General features: G+C 43.9%; 1 protein-coding gene across 1 annotated transcript; it reads left to right on the forward strand.

Moving 5' to 3' along the window:
* The first annotated feature begins 472 nt into the window (after positions 1–472).
* On the forward strand, positions 473–1,535 carry LOC124663963 (cytochrome P450 710A2-like). Its single transcript, XM_047201586.1, has one exon. It carries the CDS (start codon positions 473–475, stop codon positions 1,334–1,336), a length of 864 nt encoding a protein of 287 aa, XP_047057542.1. The 3' UTR covers positions 1,337–1,535.
* Positions 1,536–21,335: the final 19,800 nt, after the last annotated feature.

Raw genomic sequence — 21,335 nt, forward strand, 5'->3', positions numbered from 1 at the left:
TTGCAAGCGATGGAGGGAATAAAGAGGAGCTTTATTAATCGATCGATGGAGCTTCATTGTGACGCGCGCGAGCGAGCGAAGCCGGCCTGGTGGAGCACGGTTGGATCGGATGAGATGAGATGAGATGAGATGAGGATGATTTGACATGCAGGTGCACGTGTGGATCTGATCGGATCCATGTTTCAGTATTGTGTTATGCGTCGATGACGTAGCAAGAAGCAGAGTAGTAGTATGTGATGAGATAAGTTTGAGGCCCGGCCTGCTGTAATCAATACATAAATCATACGTGCACCAAGAAGATGGAAGGAGCAAGAGTGCCTTGTTGTTTAATTTCCCGATCAGAAGGAAGAAGCAAGAGTAGCTAATCGATCAAGCAGAAAAGAGGCGACCGAGCGAATCCACGCGGCCGGGTATCGAAACAATTCACGTACGGGAGGACGAAAAAGAAAAGAGAAATAAATTAAGAGGGAGGATGCGGAATTCACGTGAAGGAAGGCATGCGTATGTACGCCCGGGCCAGCTGCACAGCGCGACACGAGAAGAGAAGGACTTCCGCGCTCGCATCTGGAAATCCGCCCGTTCAGCAACAGCCTCTTCCGCGACGACCACAAGGACCTGCGCGCGCCTCGTCGACTACTGGATGCAGGACGAGGCCGCGACGGCCGGGAACCCGCCGCCCGCGCACACCGACGACGAGGAGCTCGGGGGTTTCCTGTTCGACTTCCTCTTCGCCGCGCAGGACGCGTCCACCTCCTCCCTCTGCTGGGCGGTCTCCGCGCTCGAGTCCCACCCGGACGTGCTCGCGCGCGTGCGCGCCGAGGTGGCGGCCGTCTGGTCGCCGGAGTCCGGCGAGCCCATCACCGCCGAGAAGATCCAGGGGATGAGGTACACGCAGGCGGTGGCGCGCGAGGTGGTCCGGTACCGGCCGCCGGCGACGCTGGTGCCGCACATCGCGGGCGAGCCGTTCCAGCTCACCGAGTGGTACACGGTGCCCAAGGGCGCCATCGTGTTCCCGTCCGTCTACGAGTCCTCCTTCCAGGGCTTCCCGGCGCCCCACGCCTTCGACCCGGACCGCTTCTTCTCCGACGCGCGCAGGGAGGACGTGGCCTACAAGCGCAACTTCCTGGCCTTCGGCGCCGGCGCGCACCAGTGCGTCGGCCAGCGCTACGCGCTCAACCACCTCGTGCTCTTCCTCGCGCTCTTCGTCTCCGTCGCCGACTTCAAGCGGGACACCACGGACGGATGCGACGACCCCGTGTACATGCCCACCATCGTGCCCAGGGACGGCTGCTCCGTCTACCTCAACCAACGCTGCGCAAGCTTCCCGTCCTTCTGAGCTGGTCTTCCTTGTCCCATTATTCCGTCCTCCTCCTGCCGCTTCCTCCCTCCTTGTCTCTCTCTTCTTTCCTTCATCCATCTGGTCGTGTCGAGTGATGATCTGTACTAGGACCAACCCGGTGTTTCTTCTGTTAGTTCATTCCATTGGACCATTCATCAAATTATTTCATTTCTCATTGCTCTAGTGCTAGCAGATATGTCGCGTACCGTGTGCTCATAGTAGGTTCGATCAATATGTCATGTCTGAAATGGAAGTTTGCAGCTCACTGTGTCTGGAGCACAAAAGTGTGATCCACATGTATTCTTTCAATCGCTATGAGTGAAGGCAGTTAAGGTCTATTTTATTTGAATAAATTTGAGATTTTAGTTAAACACAGACGACCATATACTGGTACGTAAGTGGATTCCATACACACAGATTCTGCAAGTCACTATAACAGAGGTTTGTTCCACTTACTGGACAATTAAATCCAAGTCCAAGGTTAATAAGATGCATTTGAGGCCGCACTTATGCGGATGATGTGTACAATTGCGTATATGTTCTTTGCTTCCTCAAAATCTAACCAGTCATAATATAACGCATCGGATATAGTTTGATACCAGGTCACTATTGAAAACGGCTCAAAGCAACTCCTCTGATAGATACTATCAAATCAACCGAAAGAAACAAAACATTAAACAATCACACATCGCAGACAATGAAGGTAAACATTAGATCAATCTGTGGCAGAACCAATCAGGGACACATAGTTCATGCTGTGTTTTATTAAAAATATAAATAACACATAGTGAAGGTGTGGATGATAGATACGAGAGTCGCGGCAGATCATACTATAAACAGAAGCAGGAAAAACATATAGATACAGTAATAAAATACAAGAAAGAAATACAAGATCATGTCCGGAAAATTATTTCTTTAAAAATAGGAGAGGGAACCAGGAAAAACATAGATAAGAAAATACGCGGCAAGTAAAAATCTTCTTCCGGAGATAAATACGGCACTAAAGTTATAAACCAAGTTACGGCTTTGAAGCTGTCAAATAATTTCCTTCACCTGAAGATTCGTGAATCTATCATCAATTTCCTGAGAAGACACCGAAGAATCCCTTTGCTGTCAATTTCCTCTTCTATCTCTCTCACGGCAGACTTCCAAGCGTTGAATATTCATCTACATGCTCTAAGCCCAATAAAATAAGCAGGTAAAACTTAGAAAAATAGAAGGATTACATATGTGAAGAAGCATTGAAAATTGCCAGCTACCCACGGTCATTGCCGTGCATTATACACTATATAAAAGCTAGCTGAATTCAAACGCTCTCCGTAATTCATGCACTGTAGATGTGCTATTTTCCTTGCCTTTCCTCCAAACGTTGTGCGGCACGTGTCCTTTTACGTTTAATCAGCTGGCTGGTCAGTTTGATAACCCTTCCTTTCCTTATCTATTGAGAGACTCCCGGTGGTTGTGATATGGGCTAATGCGGTGGGATTTTTACTGGTGCCTTGACACGTTACTCTGGTCTTAGTTAACGTGTCACCCCCATATTCTTTGGCAACATTAACGTGTCCTTCCATAGGTGTTCCTTCCCACCTATTACTGCCTTCCTTCTTTTCTTTTTGCCTTCTTTGCAAACCGATCATACAGAGATCAAAAACTGCAGGTTCTCTTTAGCAGTCTGTGGTAACCACCACGAGTTCTTCCTTTTGCCTCTTTCTATTCACCTCTCCATGTTTCTGTCTCGTGATGTGATGAGCTTTAGGGTAGTGTCCTCTTTCGATTGAGCTCTCTTTTTATTCATCTCCTATTGTTACTCTTCTTTTTTGCTTGTGCTTTTGGATTTTGCTTTTTTCTGCTCCCCGTTGGTGTTTTGTGCCGTGTGTGCTCTTTTCCTCACTGGTAGAAAAAGGGCCTATAATCCCGGTTGGCAACTGCCATTAATCCCAGTTGCGCAACCGGGATTAAATATGCGGGACTAAAGGCCCCCCTTTAGTCGCGGTTGCTTACGAACCGCGACTAAAGGCCCATCCACGTGGGCGCCAACCGTCCGTCGGGCGGAGGACCTTTAGTCGCGGTTCTCCCGGCCAACCGCGACTAAAGGCCTCCGCAGGTTAGGGTTTTAGCCCCCTCCCCTAAATCTGGTTTCTTTTTAATTTGTATTATTTTATTTCTTTTATATTTTATTTTGTGTTTTATTTTAATTTTGAAGAAGTTTCACATATTCTATGCTACTATATACATGCATATGAATGTACAATTTCAAACAAGTTTGAAATTAGAACCAAGAAGAATTCAAGAGGAATATACAATATATATTCAATCTCGGATGACCATATACAATTTCAAACAAGTTTCCATACATAATTTACGGCATCAGAAGTTCTACATCCTCGTAATAGTGTTCTCCTTTAGGATGGAGGACTTCCCTCATCAAAAATCCTGCTAGTTCCTCTTGAATTGGTCGGAAGCGAGCTTCTGGACTAAGCGTCTTCCGCAAGTTATTCCTCTTGACGTTGTTCTCCAACGGCTTCCGCTCAGAGGTGTATCTCCGGATGAACTCACAAACATAGTATCCACATAGATTGGTCCCTGGTGGCTGAACATCCCCAGACAGTACCTTTATAAATTCTAGCTCTTTTTTGAATTCACCGACCGTTTCATCTGTGAACCGTCTCCAAACCCTACAGGGCAAAGAAAATTAAATGAACAAGGGAGTTATTAGTTACTTGATATTAGGAAATGAACGAAAGAGGCCGATCGATATAGAGCGCAAATGATTGAAAATAATTACTTTTGCATCATATTTCTCATGTTGACCCAAAGCTTTGGATCCATACTCAGAGAGTCCATGACGAGAACTCTGGAGGTGTGAAATTCAATTATGAGCAGAATCCAGTGGAACCTGCGGACACGATACATGGACAATCATGCATAACTCATCGATTAGACATACCATGCATGGAATAAACAAAAGAGAATGTGCTCAAGACAGAAACACTCACCCAAAATGGTACGGAAATAGAATTTCACTTTTGAGCTGCTGCTTTGTAAGAAAATCAAACAGGTCTTGCTCCACGTCGCGGGGGTGTTTTTCTAACACATATCCATTAACGATGTGCGGGTCAATGAACCCAACATCATGGATGTTCCTTTTTTGGCATTCCCCAATCTTCATTCTGCATAATAGCGTACACAACAATATAGTTAGGACAATATATATAGTGCATGCAATAATAAACGAGATGGGGTAGAAATAAATCACTTATAGAACGTAGCAACTGATGATAGATTTGTCGAGCTCGCGCAGATTGAACAGCTGGAACAATTCACTCAGATGAACTGTTACATAGTAATGTTTGAAGTGATGCTCATGTCTAACTTCCGTATAAATATATTCTTTGCCGGCGTTATTTTTTATGTAACCCTTGTACCAACGTAGCAGATTTTGCATTTGTGCTGGTAGATCCTTTTCCTGCGCAGGCTCGACGAGAGGCCCATTCGGCACATATGTAATTGCTACCTCACTCATTGGCGCCTCCTCAAGGCCTAACACTGCACGAAGAGTCATACCGATCTCGGCCGCTTTTTCTCTGGCACCCGTTATAGTCATTCCCTGTGCTGCCGCAACTGCTATGATAGCGGGATCCATTAGTTCAGCATCCGGACCGGCGGCTTTCACTATGAGCGGGGGGATCGATTGTTTATTTTGTTCCCCGAGCTGGGCAACTTGTTTCCCGCTTTTCTTCTCCTTCTCCAAGGCTTTCTTCTCCTTCTCCGCCAAGTCTTTCTTCTCCTTCAACATGAGTGCTTGCCTACGAAGTTCACGTCCATAGACGTCAGACATATTCTTCTCGGCTTGGGACGGTGTGCTCAAAAATGACTTAGCCCACTTCTTTTCCTTCTCAGAAAATACTGGCTTGGGCTCAGGCTCTCTTTTCGCCTTCATTTCCGCCTTCCATTTCTCATGCTGAGCAGCCGCGGCCGTGTCAGTTTCCTCGACACTACATTCCCAAGGCCTTGGGAGGAGAGGCTTCAGTGATGGATCTGGTACCTTTGTGGTCTTAGGTACATAAGGGTCCGGGTTAATAGTCCAGGACTGCTTCTGCTTCTTCGCCGGAGGTGGATTGGGGGGCGGCGTACCCGCCCGAGGCGGACTGGGGGGCGGCGTCTGCTTACCCGCCGGAGGTGGATTGGGGGGCGGCGTCGGCTGACGTGAAGGAGGTGTAGGTGAACCACCACTGCCACCACCACCACCACCGGAGGGGGGTGGACTTGTTGGCCTTGGCGCCTCGCCTGGAAACTTGATGAACTTCTTTTTCCATAGAATGAACTGGCGCTTGACATCTCCAAGTCTTTTCTCCCATTCGGGTGTGGCTTTGTCAATCTCCAGGTCCTCAAACCCTTGGACTATGTCTTCCACCGTGACACGAGCATAACCATCTTCAATGGGGTTGTTGTGGTAGAGTGCTCCAGGTATACAGGGTAAAGCAGTGTCGATGGCTACCTTCATGGAAATGTTCCCCATTGGATAATGCATATCACATTGTTTCATCTCCTTTACATTGTCCACGGGGTAGCGAGGAGGCTCCGGTGCAGTAATATCGATCGTCGGTGCATTAGCACCAGCCGGGGCCAGCAAGGGTGCATTAGCATCAGCCGGCGGGGCCTCCGTGGAAGCCACGCTGCTTCTCCGCTACTGGCTTCCGACATCCGCTGGATGATCTTCATGCGTCCCAGCTGCCGATCTTTCTTGTACTAGTACATGAAACATTTTCTTCATCTCATAGAATTCCGATGCCAAGTGCGCTACAACATCTGCATCCCGATCCGCCTATCTCTTACGGCTTCTGTAACTGTACGGGTCATTTTCCTGGGAAAACCCTACTTTCCACGGAATGGCGCCTTTGCCTCGTACATGTCCTCCATGTTCAGGATTCCGGAGGGCAAATGTCAGCGCGTCGTTCTCTCTGTTGAACCTGATCTTTCCCTCTTGAGCTTTGGTCATTGCGTCAATAAGGGCTTCGGTGGGTTTAATCTTTGTCTGTCGGTGAACACACTCCCCTGTCACCGGGTCTAGCGATCCCCCATGCCCGTACCACCAGCTTTTGGCCCTTGGGTCCCATCCCTCTGTACCTAGAGGGATTCCTCGCTGCTTCAGGTCGTCCTCCATCTTCTACCACTTAGGCTCCGAAAGGCGGTATCTGATACGTCCAATTTGCATCACTATTTTATATCATAATTTGCTGTTATTCATTGATATATTTCATATTGGGACACAATACTTATGTTATTTCATCTATTTTGCATGTTTCATGATTATTTGGAGATCGCGCATCGGAGCCAGGATTCTGCCGGAAAAAGCACCGTCGGGATGCAATATTTCGGAAGATCAAGCTGTGGAAGGAAATTTCACCAAAAATCCTATTTTTCCCGATGACGGAGAAGGCCGGAAGGGGGAGCCGAGAAGACCCAAGGTGGGGCCGGACCACAGGCCGGCGCGGCCCATGGCTCCGGCCGCGCCACCTTGTGGTGTGGGGGCCCCACAGCCCCTTTCGCCTCCTTTTCTTCGCGAAACCCTTCGTCCCGAAGACCTAAGCCACAGAGGGATCCTCACGAAGGGTTACAACCGCCTCTGCGGGGCGGAGAACACCAGAGAGAAAGAGCTCTCCGGCGGGCAGGAATCCGCCGGGGAAATTCCCTCCCGGAGGGGGAAATCGACGCCATCGTCACCACCATCGAGCTGGACATCATCTCCATCACCATCACCATCATCTTCATCATCATCACCGCCATCTCCACCGCTGCAACTCGTCACCACTGTAGCAATTTGGGTTTGATCTTTATTGTTTGATAGGGGAAACTCTCCCGGTATTGATTTCTACTTGTTATTGATGCTATTGAGTGAAACCGTTGAACCAAGGTTTATGTTCAGATTGTTATTCATCATCATATCACCTCTGATCATGTTCCATATGATGTCTCGTGAGTAGTTCGTTTAGTTCTTGAGGACATGGGTGAAGTCTAAATGTTAGTAGTGAATTATGGTTGAGTAATATTCAATGTTATGATATTTAAGTTGTGGTGTCATTCTTCTAGTGGTGTCGTGTGAACGTCGACTACACGACACTTCACCTTTATGGGCCTAGGGGAATGCATCTTGTACTCGTTTGCCAATTGCGGGGTTGCCGGAGTGACGAAACCCGAGCCCCCGTTGGTATATCGATGCGGGAGGGATCGCAGGATCTCGAGTTTAAGGCTGTGGTTAGATTTATCTTAATTACTTTCTTGTAGTTGCGGATGCTTGCAAGGGGTATAATCACAAGTATGTATTAGTCCTAGGAAGGGCGGTACATTAGCATAGGTTCACCCACACAACACTTATCAAAACAATGAAGATTAATCAGCTGTATGTAGCGAAAGCACTAGACTAAAATCCCGTGTGTCCTCAAGAACGTTTGGTCATTATAAGTAAACAAACCGGCTTGTCCTTTGTGCTAAAAAGGATTGGGCCACTCGCTGCAATTATTTCTCTCGCATTTTACTTACTTGTACTTTATTCATCCGTTACATCAAAACCCCCGAAAACTTGTCCGTGAGCATTTACAGTGAATCCTTCATCGAAACTCGCTTGTCAACACCTTCTCGCTCCTCGTTTGGTTCGACACTCTTATTTATCGAAAGTACTACGATACACCCCCTATACTTGTGGGTCATCAAGACTATTTTCCGGCGCCGTTGCCGGGGAGTGAAGCGCTATTGGTAAGTGGAATTGGTAAGGAAAACCTTTACTTGTTTGTGCTGATTTTATTTCTGCCTGCTGCTATAAGTCATTATGGAGAGATCTTCTCTTCAATTTCTATTTGGGAAATCTACTACTACTGCAACGGTAGTGGATGAGGCGCCAGGTGAGGAAGTAATACCATATAAAATACCTATGAAATTTTTTGAACGTGTTATGGATAACCGCTATGAAGGGGATGGAACTGTCCATCCTGGTGATCATTTACTGTTTTTGCATGAATTATGCGGGTTATTCAAATGTGCAGGTATTGCTATGAATGAAGTTAGAAAGAAACTATTCTCTATATCGTCTGTCCGGTAAAGCGGCGCATAGGTATAAATTCGTCTGAAGAATGGTGATTCTCTTGATTGGGAGGACATTGTGCCTTTATTTTATTCCAAATTTTATCCTCCAAGTGAAATTCACAAAGATCGGAACCGCATATATAATTTCTGGCCTCATGATGGAGAGAGTATTGCCCAAGCTTGGGGGAGATTGAAGTCTTTAATGCTCAAATGCCCCATTCATGAGCTTCCTGGTAATGTTATTATTGATAATTTCTATGCAAGACTTTCTTTTCAAGACAAGACCTTGCTTGGATACTTCCTGTTACGGATCATTTATGCGCAACAAAGAAGAGTTTAAAAGGGACCTTCTTGATCGGATCCAAGAAAATACCGAAGGTTGGGAGAACGACAAGGATAGAGAATCAGGTATAATTTATGATTATAAATGCATTGAAGCTTTTATGGATACTGATAAATTTCATAATATGAGTGCTACATATGGTCTTGATTCTCAAGTTGCTGCAAATCTTTATAAAGCTTTTGTCTCTCATTATGAATTGCCTAAGAAGAATTTTGACAAGTATCATGAACAGTATAAAGATAAAATTGATTCATCTATTAATAAGTGTGTTGTAGTTGAAACTGCTGATCATGTTATTCCTGAAGCTTATATTGAAAAAACTCCTTTTCCTGCTAAAATGAAGGGGTACTTCTGTTATAAATAGTGCGGTTCATAAAAGTGAAAAGAAACCTATAGAACTCGAAGAACAAATAAAAGTTGAACCTCGTTGTTGCAATAGTTAAAGATCTTGTGACTGAAAATGTGGAGGATGGTCATATTATTTTCCGTGAAGATGCTTCTAATATTGTTTCACATCCTAATAAACCCAAACAAGTTAGTGTTCCTATGCTATCCGTTAGAATTGGTGATCATTGCTATTATGGTTTATGTGATATTGGTGCAAGTGTTAGTGCTATACCTTATGAGCTTTACACGGAGATTATGCACGAAATTGATTCTTGTGAACTTGAAGATATTGATGTGGTTATTCAGCTGGCTAATAGAGAAACTATTTCTCCAATTGGTATTGTTCGAGATGTGGAAGTTCTATGTGGTAAGATTAAATATCCTGCTGACTTTTTGGTACTTGGATTCTGCTTGCTAGTGATTATTGTCCTATCATTTTTGGTAGACCTTTTCTAAATACTTGTGGAGCTATTATAGATTGCAAGAAAGAGAAAATTTTGACTAAATTTGCTGGTGAATCTTATGAGTTTAACTTCTCTAAATTTACCAAAACTCCTTATAAAGCTGATTTGCCTAGTAATGATTTTAAAATGGAGCAGTGCGCATCTATTGTTCTTGTTCCTAATAATCCTTTGCAGCAACATTTGGAGAATAGCGAGAGTGAAGTTTTTAGGAAAGAAAGAGATGAGCTTGAGGAGATTTTTCTTCGTCAGCCTATTCTCAAGTATGATTTACCGGTGGAAGATTTGGGTACAACACCGCCACCAAAGGAAGATCCTGTTTTTGATTTAAAGCCTTTGCATGATAATCTTAAATATGCTCATATTGATGATAAGAAAATATATCCTGTTATTATTAGTTCTAAGCTTACGAGTTTGAAGAAGAAAGATTATTGCAAATATTGAAGAAACACCGAGGTGCTATTGGCTATACTCTTGATGACTTGAAGGGGATTTCTCCCTCTATTTGCCAACACGCCATTAATATGGAAGATGATGCGAAGCCTGTTGTTGAACCTCAGCGTCGTCTAATTCCTAAGATGAAGGATGTGGTAAGAAATGAGGTATTACGACTTCTTGAAGCTGGTATTATATATCCTATTGCTGATAGTAGATGGGTTAGTCATGTGCATTGCGTTCCTAAGAAAGGAGGAATGACTGTTGTGCCTAATGATAATGATGAGCTCATACCTCAAAGAGTAGTTGTAGGGTATAGAATGTGCATTGATTATCGAAAAGTTAATAAAGTTACTAAGAAAGATCATTACCCTTTACCATTTATTGATCAAATGCTAGAAAGGTTGTCTAAAAATACTCATTTTTGTTTTCTTGATGGTTATTACGGGTTTTCACAAATTCTTCGTTAAAACTAAAGATCAAGAGAAAACCAATTTTACTTGTCCCTATGGAACTTATGCTTATAGGCGTATGCCTTTTGGTTTATGTAATGCTCCTGCTACTTTTCAAAGATGCATGTCTGCTATTTTTCCTGGCTTTTGTGAGAGTATTGTGGAAGTATTCATGGATGATTTTTCCGTCTACGGGAATTCTTTTGATAGTTGCTTGCGAAACCTTGATAAAGTTTTGCAGAGATGTGAAGAAACTAACCTTGTTCTTAATTGGGAGAAATGCCACTTTATGGTTAATGAAGGAATTGTATTGGGACATAAAATTTCGAGAGAGGTATTGAAGTCGATAGAGCTAAAGTTGAAGCAATTGAGAAGATGCCCTATCCGAGGGATGTTAAAGGTATTCGTAGTGTTCTTGGTCATGCTTGGGTTTTATAGGAGATTTATTAAAGATTTCTCCAAGATTTCAAAGCCTCTTACTAATCTTCTTCAAAAAGATGTACCTTTTGTTTTTGATGATGATTGTAAGGAAGCTTTTGAAACTCTAAAGAAAGCCTTAACAACTGCTCCTATAGTTGAACCTCCTGATTGGAATTTACCATTTGAAATTATGTGTGATGCTAGTGATTTTGCTGTAGGCGCTGTTCTTGGACAGCGAGTGGATAAAAAATTAAATGTTATTCATTATGCTAGCAAGACTCTTGATGCTGCTCAAAGAAATTATGCTACAACTGAAAAAGAATTATTAGTTGTAGTCTTTGCTTGTGACAAGTTTAGATCCTATATTGTTGATTCAAAAGTCACAATTCATACTGATCATGCTGCAATTAGATACCTTATGACAAAGAAAGATGCTAAGCCAAGGCTTATTAGATGGGTACTTCTTTTGCAAGAATTTGATTTACATATTGTAGATAGGAAAGGTGCTGATAATCCTGTTGCTGATAATTTGTCTAGATTGGAAAATATTGCTTATGATCCTGTTCTCGTTAATGATAGTTTTCCAAATGAACAATTGGCTGTAATAAAGGTGAGCTCGCGAGACAATCCTTGGTATGCTGATTATGCTAACTTTATTGTTTCCAAGTACTTGCCTCCAACCTTTTCAGCTCAGCAGAGGAGGAAATTCTTTTATGACTTGAGGCATTATTTCAGGATGACCCACACTTATATAAAGAAGGAGTGGATGGTATTCTGCGAAGGTGTGTTCCCGAATATGAACAACAAGAGATATTGAGTAAATGTCATGGTAGTGCTTATGGAGGACATCACGCCGGAGATAGAACCGCGCAAAAGGTTCTACAATCAGGTTTTTATTGGCCAACTCTCTTCAAAGATGCAAGGAAGTTTATTTTATCTTGTGATGAATGTCAAAGGGTTGGTAATATCTCCCGACGCAATGAAATGCATATGAATTATACTCTTGTTATTGAACCGTTTGATTGTTGGGGATTTGACTTCATGGGACCTTTTCCCTCTTCAGAAGGTAACACTCATATACTTGTTGCTATTGATTATGTTACTAAATGGGTGGAAGCCATACCTACAAAAAGTGCTGACGGTGAGACCTCTTTAAAAATGTTTTTAGATATTATTTTTCCTAGATTTGGAGTACCTAGATATATTATGACGGATGGAGGTTCTCATTTTATTCATGGAGGTTTTAGAAAAACTCTTGCTAGGTATGGTATTAATCATAGAATTGCTTCCGCTTATCACCCTCAAACTAGTGGTCAAGTAGAATTATCGAATAGAGAGATTAAATCTATTTTGGGAAAGACCGTTAATAAATCTAGAAAGAATTGGGCTAGTAAATTGAAGGACGCACTATGGGCTTATAGAACTGCTTATAAAAACCCCATGGGAATGTCACCTTATAAAATGGTTTACGGAAAAGCTTGTCATTTACCTTTAGAACTAGAACACAAAGCTTATTGGGCTTTTAAAGAATTAAATAAAGATCCTAAACTTGCCGGTAATAAGAGGTTGCTACAATTAAGTTCTCTAGATGAATGGAGAAGTGAAGCTTATGAAAATGCTAAACTCTTTAAAGAGAAAGTTTAGAAATGGCATGATAGAAGGATCATCAAAAGAGAGTTTATTATTGGGGATAAAGTCCTATTGTATCGGTCTCGTCTCAGACTCTTTGCAGGGAAATTACTCTCGAAATGGGAAGGACCATATGTTGTTGAGGAGGTGTATCGTTCAGGAGCAATTAAAATTAGCTCTCTCCAAGGCAATGCTACGCAAGTGGTGAATGGACAAAGACTCAAACATTATATCTCGGGTGATTCCTATAATGTTGATGTTGATATTATTCAAGTGGAAACACCGGAGGCTTTCATCAAAGGACAAATTGACGATCCGCCGAACTCGACTTCGAATAGGTAACGATGCTTGGTAATGAAAAGTTCGCAATTTACTTTCCGAACAATATTTTTGCTGTTTTTGGAAAATATGAAAAATTACGAGATCGAAACGGAGTGGAGGAGACGCACGAGGGCGTGCCCCCATAGGCCGGCGCGGGCCCCGGCTGGCCGCGCCGACCTATGAGGACACCTTGCCTCGTCGCCCCTTTCCGACTCGGTTCGACTCGGTACTTTCCGTTTGTTCTGAAATTTTTTATTATATAATCCCCCGGACCCCTGGAGGTCAGTATATCGTTTTCTCAACGTGTTTTGTTTCGAGCTGTTTCGGCCAGGATCTATTTTCAATCTAGGAGCACCATGGCCTCCGACAACAAGGGCAAAGGGCCTTCGAAGGAAGAAGTGAAAAGGGTGTCGTCAAAACAAGAGCAACAAGCTTGTTGGGAGTAAGCAAGTCTTGGTGGGATCCGTTGATACTCGACGTTCTTTCTCTCATAACTTGCGGGGACCCTTACCCACTGCTCTTGGCCTCGACTCTTTCCCTGTCTTGGAAGAAGCTCTACGGACTACCGATGAGTTTTGTGGTCAATACGGGGCTCTAAGAAGAGAAGTGGAGATACTCGGGGAGGAGAATTACCGACTCCGTAGAATGCTTGGGATATTACTTGATGCCCGTCACGGGTTCGCCATCGCCGACTTCGGATAACAATGAATCTCTTCGAGACTTAGTGCAGATTTGCCAAGGCTGAGAAGGCTGAAGCTGAAGGAGATGCCGTAAGAAGCGCATGAGGAATTCATCACCACCATCGCCAAAGGAGTAACTCATCATCGGTATTGGCATCCCCTTGGTTTGTTCCAAGCTTGGGGGAGTGCCGCGGTATCACATCATCACTACCTTTTTCTTTTTACTATCAAGTAGTGTCATATCATGAGTAGGGAAGTTATCGTATAAGATGGGTTGCAGTGTGGAAGTATCTCTCCTTTAGTTTGTCTATGTATCCCTTGGTGTGAGTTATCGTTATGGAATATTAATGAGAAGTCTTATCATTTACATATTGCATACCTTATTTTAGTTTGCAATTTCTACTATATGATTGATCTTGATTTTAGTATTGGTACCACTTTGGGAGCATTGAGTAAATCTATCTGGTTTTGGCAAACTTAGCAATGGTCAATAGCAACAACACTTTGAGTTTAAGAAGAATAGAGGAAATACATGTAGAAGATGTTATTATCTTTCTTATCAGTTCTTAGCTTAGTATTCTAAAGTTAAAGTTGTTTGTGCTTACAAGAAATATGCATGATTATGTCTATCACATGTATATTTGTTTGTTTCCCTCAACCCCTATGCTTGCTATTTAACCTTGCTAGCCAAAGACCTGTAATGAGAGGGAATACTTCTCGTGCATCCAAACCTGAACCCAAACCTATGCCATTTGTGTCCACCATATCTACCTACTGCATGGTATTTTCTGCCACTCCAAGTAAATACTTCATGTGCTACCTTTAAACAATTCAAAATTTATTACTTCTTATTTGTGTCAATGTTTTATAGCTCATGAGGAAGTATGTGGTGTTTTATCTTCGAGTCTTGTTAGGCAACCTCCACTAATGGACTAGTGGCTTCATCCACTTATCCTATAATTTTGCAATAAGAGCTGGCAACGGGGTTCCCAGCCCCAATTAATCAACTTTCATTAATAATTCTCTTCACATGTTTTGCCTCGATTCATTAGTAAGCAACTTAATTTTGCAATAGACACTCCTCCATGGTATGAGATTGTTGGAAGGCACCCGAGGATTCGGTTAGCCATGGCTTGTGTAAGCAAAGGTTGGGGGGAGTGTCATCCTTAAATAAACTAAAGTACATGTGTAAACAAAAGAGAAGAGGAATGATCTACCTTGCTGGTAGAGATAACGTCCTTCATGGGAGCCGCTCTTTGGGGGTCTGTTTGGCAAGGGGGTTAGAGTACCCGCTACCAGTCGTTGACAACAACAAACACCTCTCAAAACTTTACTTTTATTCTCTTTATATGATTTCAAAGCTGAAAAAGCTCTAGCACATGATTTAATCCCTGCTTCCTCTGCGAAGGGCCTTTCTTTTACTTTATGTTGAGTCGAGTAAACCTATTTCCCTCCATCTCAAGCAAGCATTTGAGTTGTTGTGATCAAACTATTATATTGTGATTTGCTTCATCATGTCTTTACTCTTTCTTGTTTAGTACAAGTTTTACCTGAATGAATATAGCTTTGAAAGTCATCAATGATTAATATGATTGAGTATGCAAGATGAGCCACATAAGCTTTAATATGAGAGCGCTGCTCAATAGATAAGTATAATCTGTTAACTGTTCTCTGACCAAGAACAAAGTTTGCCATCACCAATTATGATTTCTTATGCACCTTTATTTGTGATTACCTTATACTTGTTTCAAGTTGAGTTATATGAGGAAGTTGGTTACTATAATGTCTTGTGTGAATGAATATGATGCTTCTTGTCCGTATTTTATTTATCGACTCTTCACTCCATAAACATGTGGTCCTGTTTACCGAGTTCAGTTTCGCTTGGGGACAAGCGAAGTCTAAGCTTGGGGGAGTTGATACGTCCAATTTGCATCACTATTTTATATCATAATTTCTTGTTATTCATTGATATATTTCATATTGGGACACAATACTTATGTTATTTCATCTATTTTGCATGTTTCATGATTATTTGGAGATCGCGCACCGGAGCCGGGATTCTACTGGAAAAAGCACCGTCGGGATGCAATATTTCGGAAGATCAAGCTGTGGAAGGAAATTTCACCAAAAATCCTATTTTTCCGGATGACGGAGAAGGCCGAAGGGGAGCCGAGAAGACCCAAGGTGGGGCCCCGGACCACGGGCCGGCGCGGCCCCGCTAGCTGGCCGCGCCACCTGTGGTGTGGGAGCCCATAACCACTCGCCTCCTTATCAACGACTTGTATACTACAACATGCAGTGGTATGCTGGGTCACCGCATCTCCGAAGGTGGATTGGGGGTCGGCGTACCCGCCGGAGGCGGACTGGGGGGGGCGACGTCTGCTTACCCGCCGGAGGTGGATTGGGGGGCGGCATCGGCTGACGTGAAGGAGGTGTAGGTGAACCACCACCTCCACCACCACCACCACCACCGTAGGGGGGTGGACTTGTTGGCCTTGGCGCCTCGCCTCGAAACTTAATAAACTTCTTTTTCCATAAAATGAACTGGCGCTTGACATCTCCAAGTCTTCTCTCACCTTTAGGTGTAGCATAGTCAATCTCCAGGTCCTCAAACCCTTGGACTATGTCCTCCACCGTGACACGAGCATAGCCATCTTGAATGGGGTTGTTATGGTGGAGTGCTCCAGGTAGACATGGTAAAGCACTGCCAATGGCTACCTTCATGGAAATGTTCCCCACTGGATAATGCAGATGACATTCTTTCATCTCCTTTACATCGTCCAAGGGGTAGCGAGGAGGCTCTGGTGCAGTAATTTCGATCGTCGGTGCATTAGCACCAGCTGGCTCCAGCAAGGGTGCATTAGCACCAGCCGACGGGGCCTCCGTGGAAGCCACGCTGCTTCTCCGCTGCTGGCTTCCGACATCCGCTGGATGATCTTCATGCGTCCCAGCTGCCGATCTTTATTGTACTAGTACATTCAGGGTTTTCTTCATCTCATCAAATTCCGATGCCAACCGCGCCACAACATCTGCATCCCGATCCGCCTTTCTCTTATGGCTTCTGTAACTATAGGGGTCATTTTCCTGGGAAAACCCTAGTTTCCACGGAATGTTGCCCATGCCTCGTACACGTCCTCCGTGTTCAGGATTCCCGAGGGCTTTTGTCAGCGCGTCATTCTCTCTATTGAACTTGATCTTCCCCTCTTGAGCATCCCTCATTGCGTCAATAAGGGCTTGGGTGGGTTTAAACATTGTGTCTCGGTGAACACACTCCCCTGTCACCGGGTCTAGCGTTCCCCCATGCCCGTACCACCAGCTTTTGGCCCTTGGGTCCCATCCCTCTGTACCTAGAGGGATTCCTCGCGCCGTCAGGTCATCCTCCATCTTCTGCAACTTAGGCTCCGAAAGGCGGTATCCTCCTGGCCCCATAATATGATTGTGCACTTTCTTAGCCGCATTTGCCTTATTTTTTCCGATATGGCCTTGAATTGATCTGATTTCTTTTGCCTCACAAATTCGGGCCAATCATTTTTCAGCAACTCATACTGTCCAGTGAAATCCGGAGTCTTCCCCTTCTCGACATATTGAGCCGCTAAATTTTTCTTGTAGGTCCGGAATGCTGTGGCCATCTTCTGAAGAGCGAACTCTTTGACCAGCCTCCTCCTCTGACGTCCCTCCGGATTGTCGTTACCGAATTCATCTTTTTTGTTGTATTCCGGAGGTAGAACGAAATGCTCCATAAGCTTTCTCTAGAATTCCTTTTTTGTTCTCTTGCTGACGAAACTGGAACCAACACGTGCCTTCACTGGCTCATGCCATTCCTGGACGGTGATCGGGACGCTGTCTCTAAGAACGACTCCGCATTGGTTGATGAACTTGGTGTACACCGCTTTGGGCTCCAGTGGCTTGCCGGTTGGACTGATAACATCGATGTTATATGTTACTCCTTGTTTCAGCGTCTTGGTTTTGCCACGCTTTGTCTTCACCGATTTTTTCGACGATCCGGCGGCCGAGGGCTAAAATAAGAAAGAGAGTCGAGTTAATACACATATTTATTCAAATCGGTAAATTTGTATCACCAGAGGCTCAATGTATATATATACCTCGCCGGAGGTGGTTGCTAATTTCTTATCAACATCGCCGGAGGTGTTTGTCGACGGTTCACCTCCATCGACAGAGCCTGTTCCTTCGTCATCACCTTGTTGACGACCTTCACCGTCGCCGTCAAGGTTCAGATAAGAAGACACATCCTCTTCTTCATCTTCTTCGGCCGACACATAAGGAATGTCGCCGGCTATGATGCCAAAAATATGCGCCTCAGCTTCCGCATTATAGTTCTCCCTTACCGGGTCGGCTCTATCGTCCGCCATATGTGTCACTCCTGATAACATGTAGTAATTAAAAACTAATTATATTAAGTAAAGAAGGTGGCGGTGGCGAAAGGGGGGTGGTGAAAGGGCGGTGGCGCCGGTGGTGAAAGGGCGCGATGGCGGTGGCGGTGGCAAAAGGGCGGTAGTGCACTGATGTCTACGCACGCTTATGTTCCTGTAGACAGTGTTGGGCCTCCAAGAGCAGAGGTTTGTAGAACAGCAGCAAGTTTCCCATAAGTGAATCACCCAAGGTTTATCGAACTCAGGGAGGTAGAGGTCAAAGATATCCCTCTCAAGCAACCCTGCAATTAAGATACAAGAAGTCTCTTGTGTCCCCAACACACCTAATACACTTGTCAGATGTATAGGTCCACTAGTTCGGCGAAGAGATAGTGAACTACAAGTAATATGGATGATTATAAGTAGTAATTGCAATCTGAAATAAAAATGGCAGCAAGCGAACATGTAGCAGAACTTGTTGGAAATGGTGTTTCAGTGCTTAGAAACAAGGCCTAGGGATCATACTTTCACTAGTGGACACTCTCAACAATGATCACATAATTGGATAATTAGATAACTTCTCTTCACTTGTGCTACTCTGAATTACTCTCCTATTGGAATCACTAATCATCATGTAGCGGCTACAAAAGCTCCACTCAAAGTTCATCAAGTACTTGACAAACACCACTCATAGGGATATCCTCATCAAATCATAATCCAAGATAATACCATTGCAATTTAGACCGAGTACTAACATACCATACACACTGTCAACAATAGCTATGAAAGGGGGAATAGATCACATCAATACTATCATAGTAATAGTTAACTTCATAATCCACAAGAGATTACAATCATAGCCTGCGCCAAGTACTACATGATGCACACACTGTCCTCTTTACATCATGGAGGAGGAATAGACTACATTAATAACATTACTAGAGTAGCACATAGATTAATAGTGATACAAAGCTCATGATCACATAAAGATCACACCATGGAAGAGAGAGATGAACCACATAGCTACCGTTAGAGCCCTCAGCCTCGGGGGAGAACTACTCCCTCCTCATCATGGGAGACAGCAACGGCGATGAAGATGGCGGTGGTGTCGATGGAGATGACTCCGGGGGCAATTCCCCGTCCCGGCGGCGTGCCGGAACAGAGACTTATGTCCCCCGAAACATGTCTTCGCGATGGCGGCGGCTACGGAACTCTTCGTGGAATTTGACTTGATATTTTAGGGTTTTCGCGACTGGGAGAATACATAGGCGAAGAGGCAGCGTCGGGGGAGCCAGGAGGCTCCCTCCCCACATCTGGGCGCGGCAGGGGGCCAGGCCGCGCCGCCCTATGGGGTGGCCCCCCTGCTGGCCGTCTCCGACTCTTCTTTGATGTTCTGGAACCCTCCGTGGAAAATAGGGCCGTGGGCTTTTGTTTCGTCCAATTCCGAGAATATTTCCTGTGCAGGATTTCTGAAACCAAAACAGCGAAAACAGAGACCGGCGCTTCGGCATCTTGTTAATAGGTTAGTACCGGAAAATGCATCAAAATGATATAAAGTATGAATAAAACATGTAGGTATTGTTATAAAACTATCATGGAACATAAGAAATTATAGATACGTTGGAGACGTATCAAGCATCTCCAAGCTTAGTTCCTACTCGCCCTCGAGTAGGTAAACGATAAAAAGAATAATTTCTGAAGTGACATGCTTCCAACATAATCTTGATCAATACTATTGTAAAGCATATGAGATGAATGAAGTGACTCAAAGCAATGGTCTATAGTTTTCTAACAGATAGATAATGACTGAACAACTGAATCATATAGCAAAACTTTTCATGAATAGTACTTTCAAGAAAAGCATCAAAAAGTCTTGCATAAGAGTTAACTCATAAAGCAATAGATTCTTCTTAAGAGTTTTTGAAGCAACACAAAGGTAGATTTAAGTTTCAGCAATTGCTTTCAACCTTCAACAAGTATATCTCATGGATAATTGTCAACACAAAGTAATATGATGAGTGCAATAAGAAAGCATGTAAGAATCAATGCATACAGTTGACACAAGTGTTTGATTCTAAGATAGAAAGAAGTAGGTAAACTGACTCAACATAAAGTAAAAGAAAGGCCCATCGCAGAGGGAAGCAGGGATTACTCATGTGCTAGAGCTTTTTATTTTGAAAACATGGAAACAATTGTGTCAACGGTAGTAATAATTCATATATGTTATGTATAAAACCTCTTATAAGTCGCAAGCCTCATTCATCGAATACTAATAGTGCCCGCACCTTGTCCTAATTAGCTCGGACTTCAATGGATTATCATTGCATTACATATGTTTCAACCAAGTGTCACAAAGGGGTACCTCTATGCCACTTGTACAAAGGTCCAAGGAGATAAATCGCATTTGATTTCTCGATTTTGATAGATCTCAACTTGAGCACATCCATTCCGGGACAACATAGAAAACAGAAAATGGACTCCTCTTTTATGCTTTAAGCATTCAACAACAATAATATTCTCATAAGAGATTCTGAGGATTAATGTCCAAGCTGAAACTTCCACCATGATACATGGCTTTGGTTAGCGGCCCAATGTTCTTCTCTGTTATCACCAGATTTTGGCTAAATCAGGAGGTGGGCCGCGATCAAAATGGGCTTGAAAGATTACACATGGAAGATCTATGAAGCGGCCTCGCATGGAGGATTTGGGCTAAGTTGCCCGTGTATCTTTAATTATGGTAGATTGTATCTAGATTAAAAGTTAGAGTTTATCTCGTGCACGGTTTAGTGCACGCCCACATTAGAAAGTCCACTGGACTATAAATATGTACCTAGGGTTTATGGAATAAACAACAACTCACGTTCAACCCCAAAACAAACCAATCTCGGCGCATCGCCAACTCCTTCGTCTCGAGGGTTTCTATCAGGTAAGCGACATGCTGCCTAGATCGCATCTTGCGATCTAGGCAGCATAAGCCCCCGTTGTTCATGCGTTGCTCGTCTTGAAGCGCTTTTGATGGCGAGCAACGTAGTTATCATTAGATGTGTTAGGGTTAGCATTGTTCTTCGTTTAAGCATGCTTACGTAGTGCAACCCTTGCATATCTAGCCGCCCTCACGCCTATCTCAGGTGTGGGGCGGCACCCGCTTGATCATTATTTAGTAGATCTGATCCGTTACGATTGCTCCTTGTTCTACAAGGATTAGTTTAATATCTGCAATAGTTAGGCCTTACAAAGGGGGAGGATCCGGTGGCACGTAGGGTGGCGTTCGCAAGTCCTAAACGGGATGTTCCGAGGATCAACTTCGTGTTGGTTTTTAGGCCTTGTTTAGGATCGGCTTACGAGCACCGTGCGTGGCCGCGAGGCCCAACCTGGAGTAGGATGATCCGATTATGCGGTGAAAACCCTAAATCGTCGT

Source organism: Lolium rigidum, chromosome 6, assembly GCF_022539505.1.
Source record: "Lolium rigidum isolate FL_2022 chromosome 6, APGP_CSIRO_Lrig_0.1, whole genome shotgun sequence".
NCBI lineage: Eukaryota > Viridiplantae > Streptophyta > Magnoliopsida > Poales > Poaceae > Lolium > Lolium rigidum.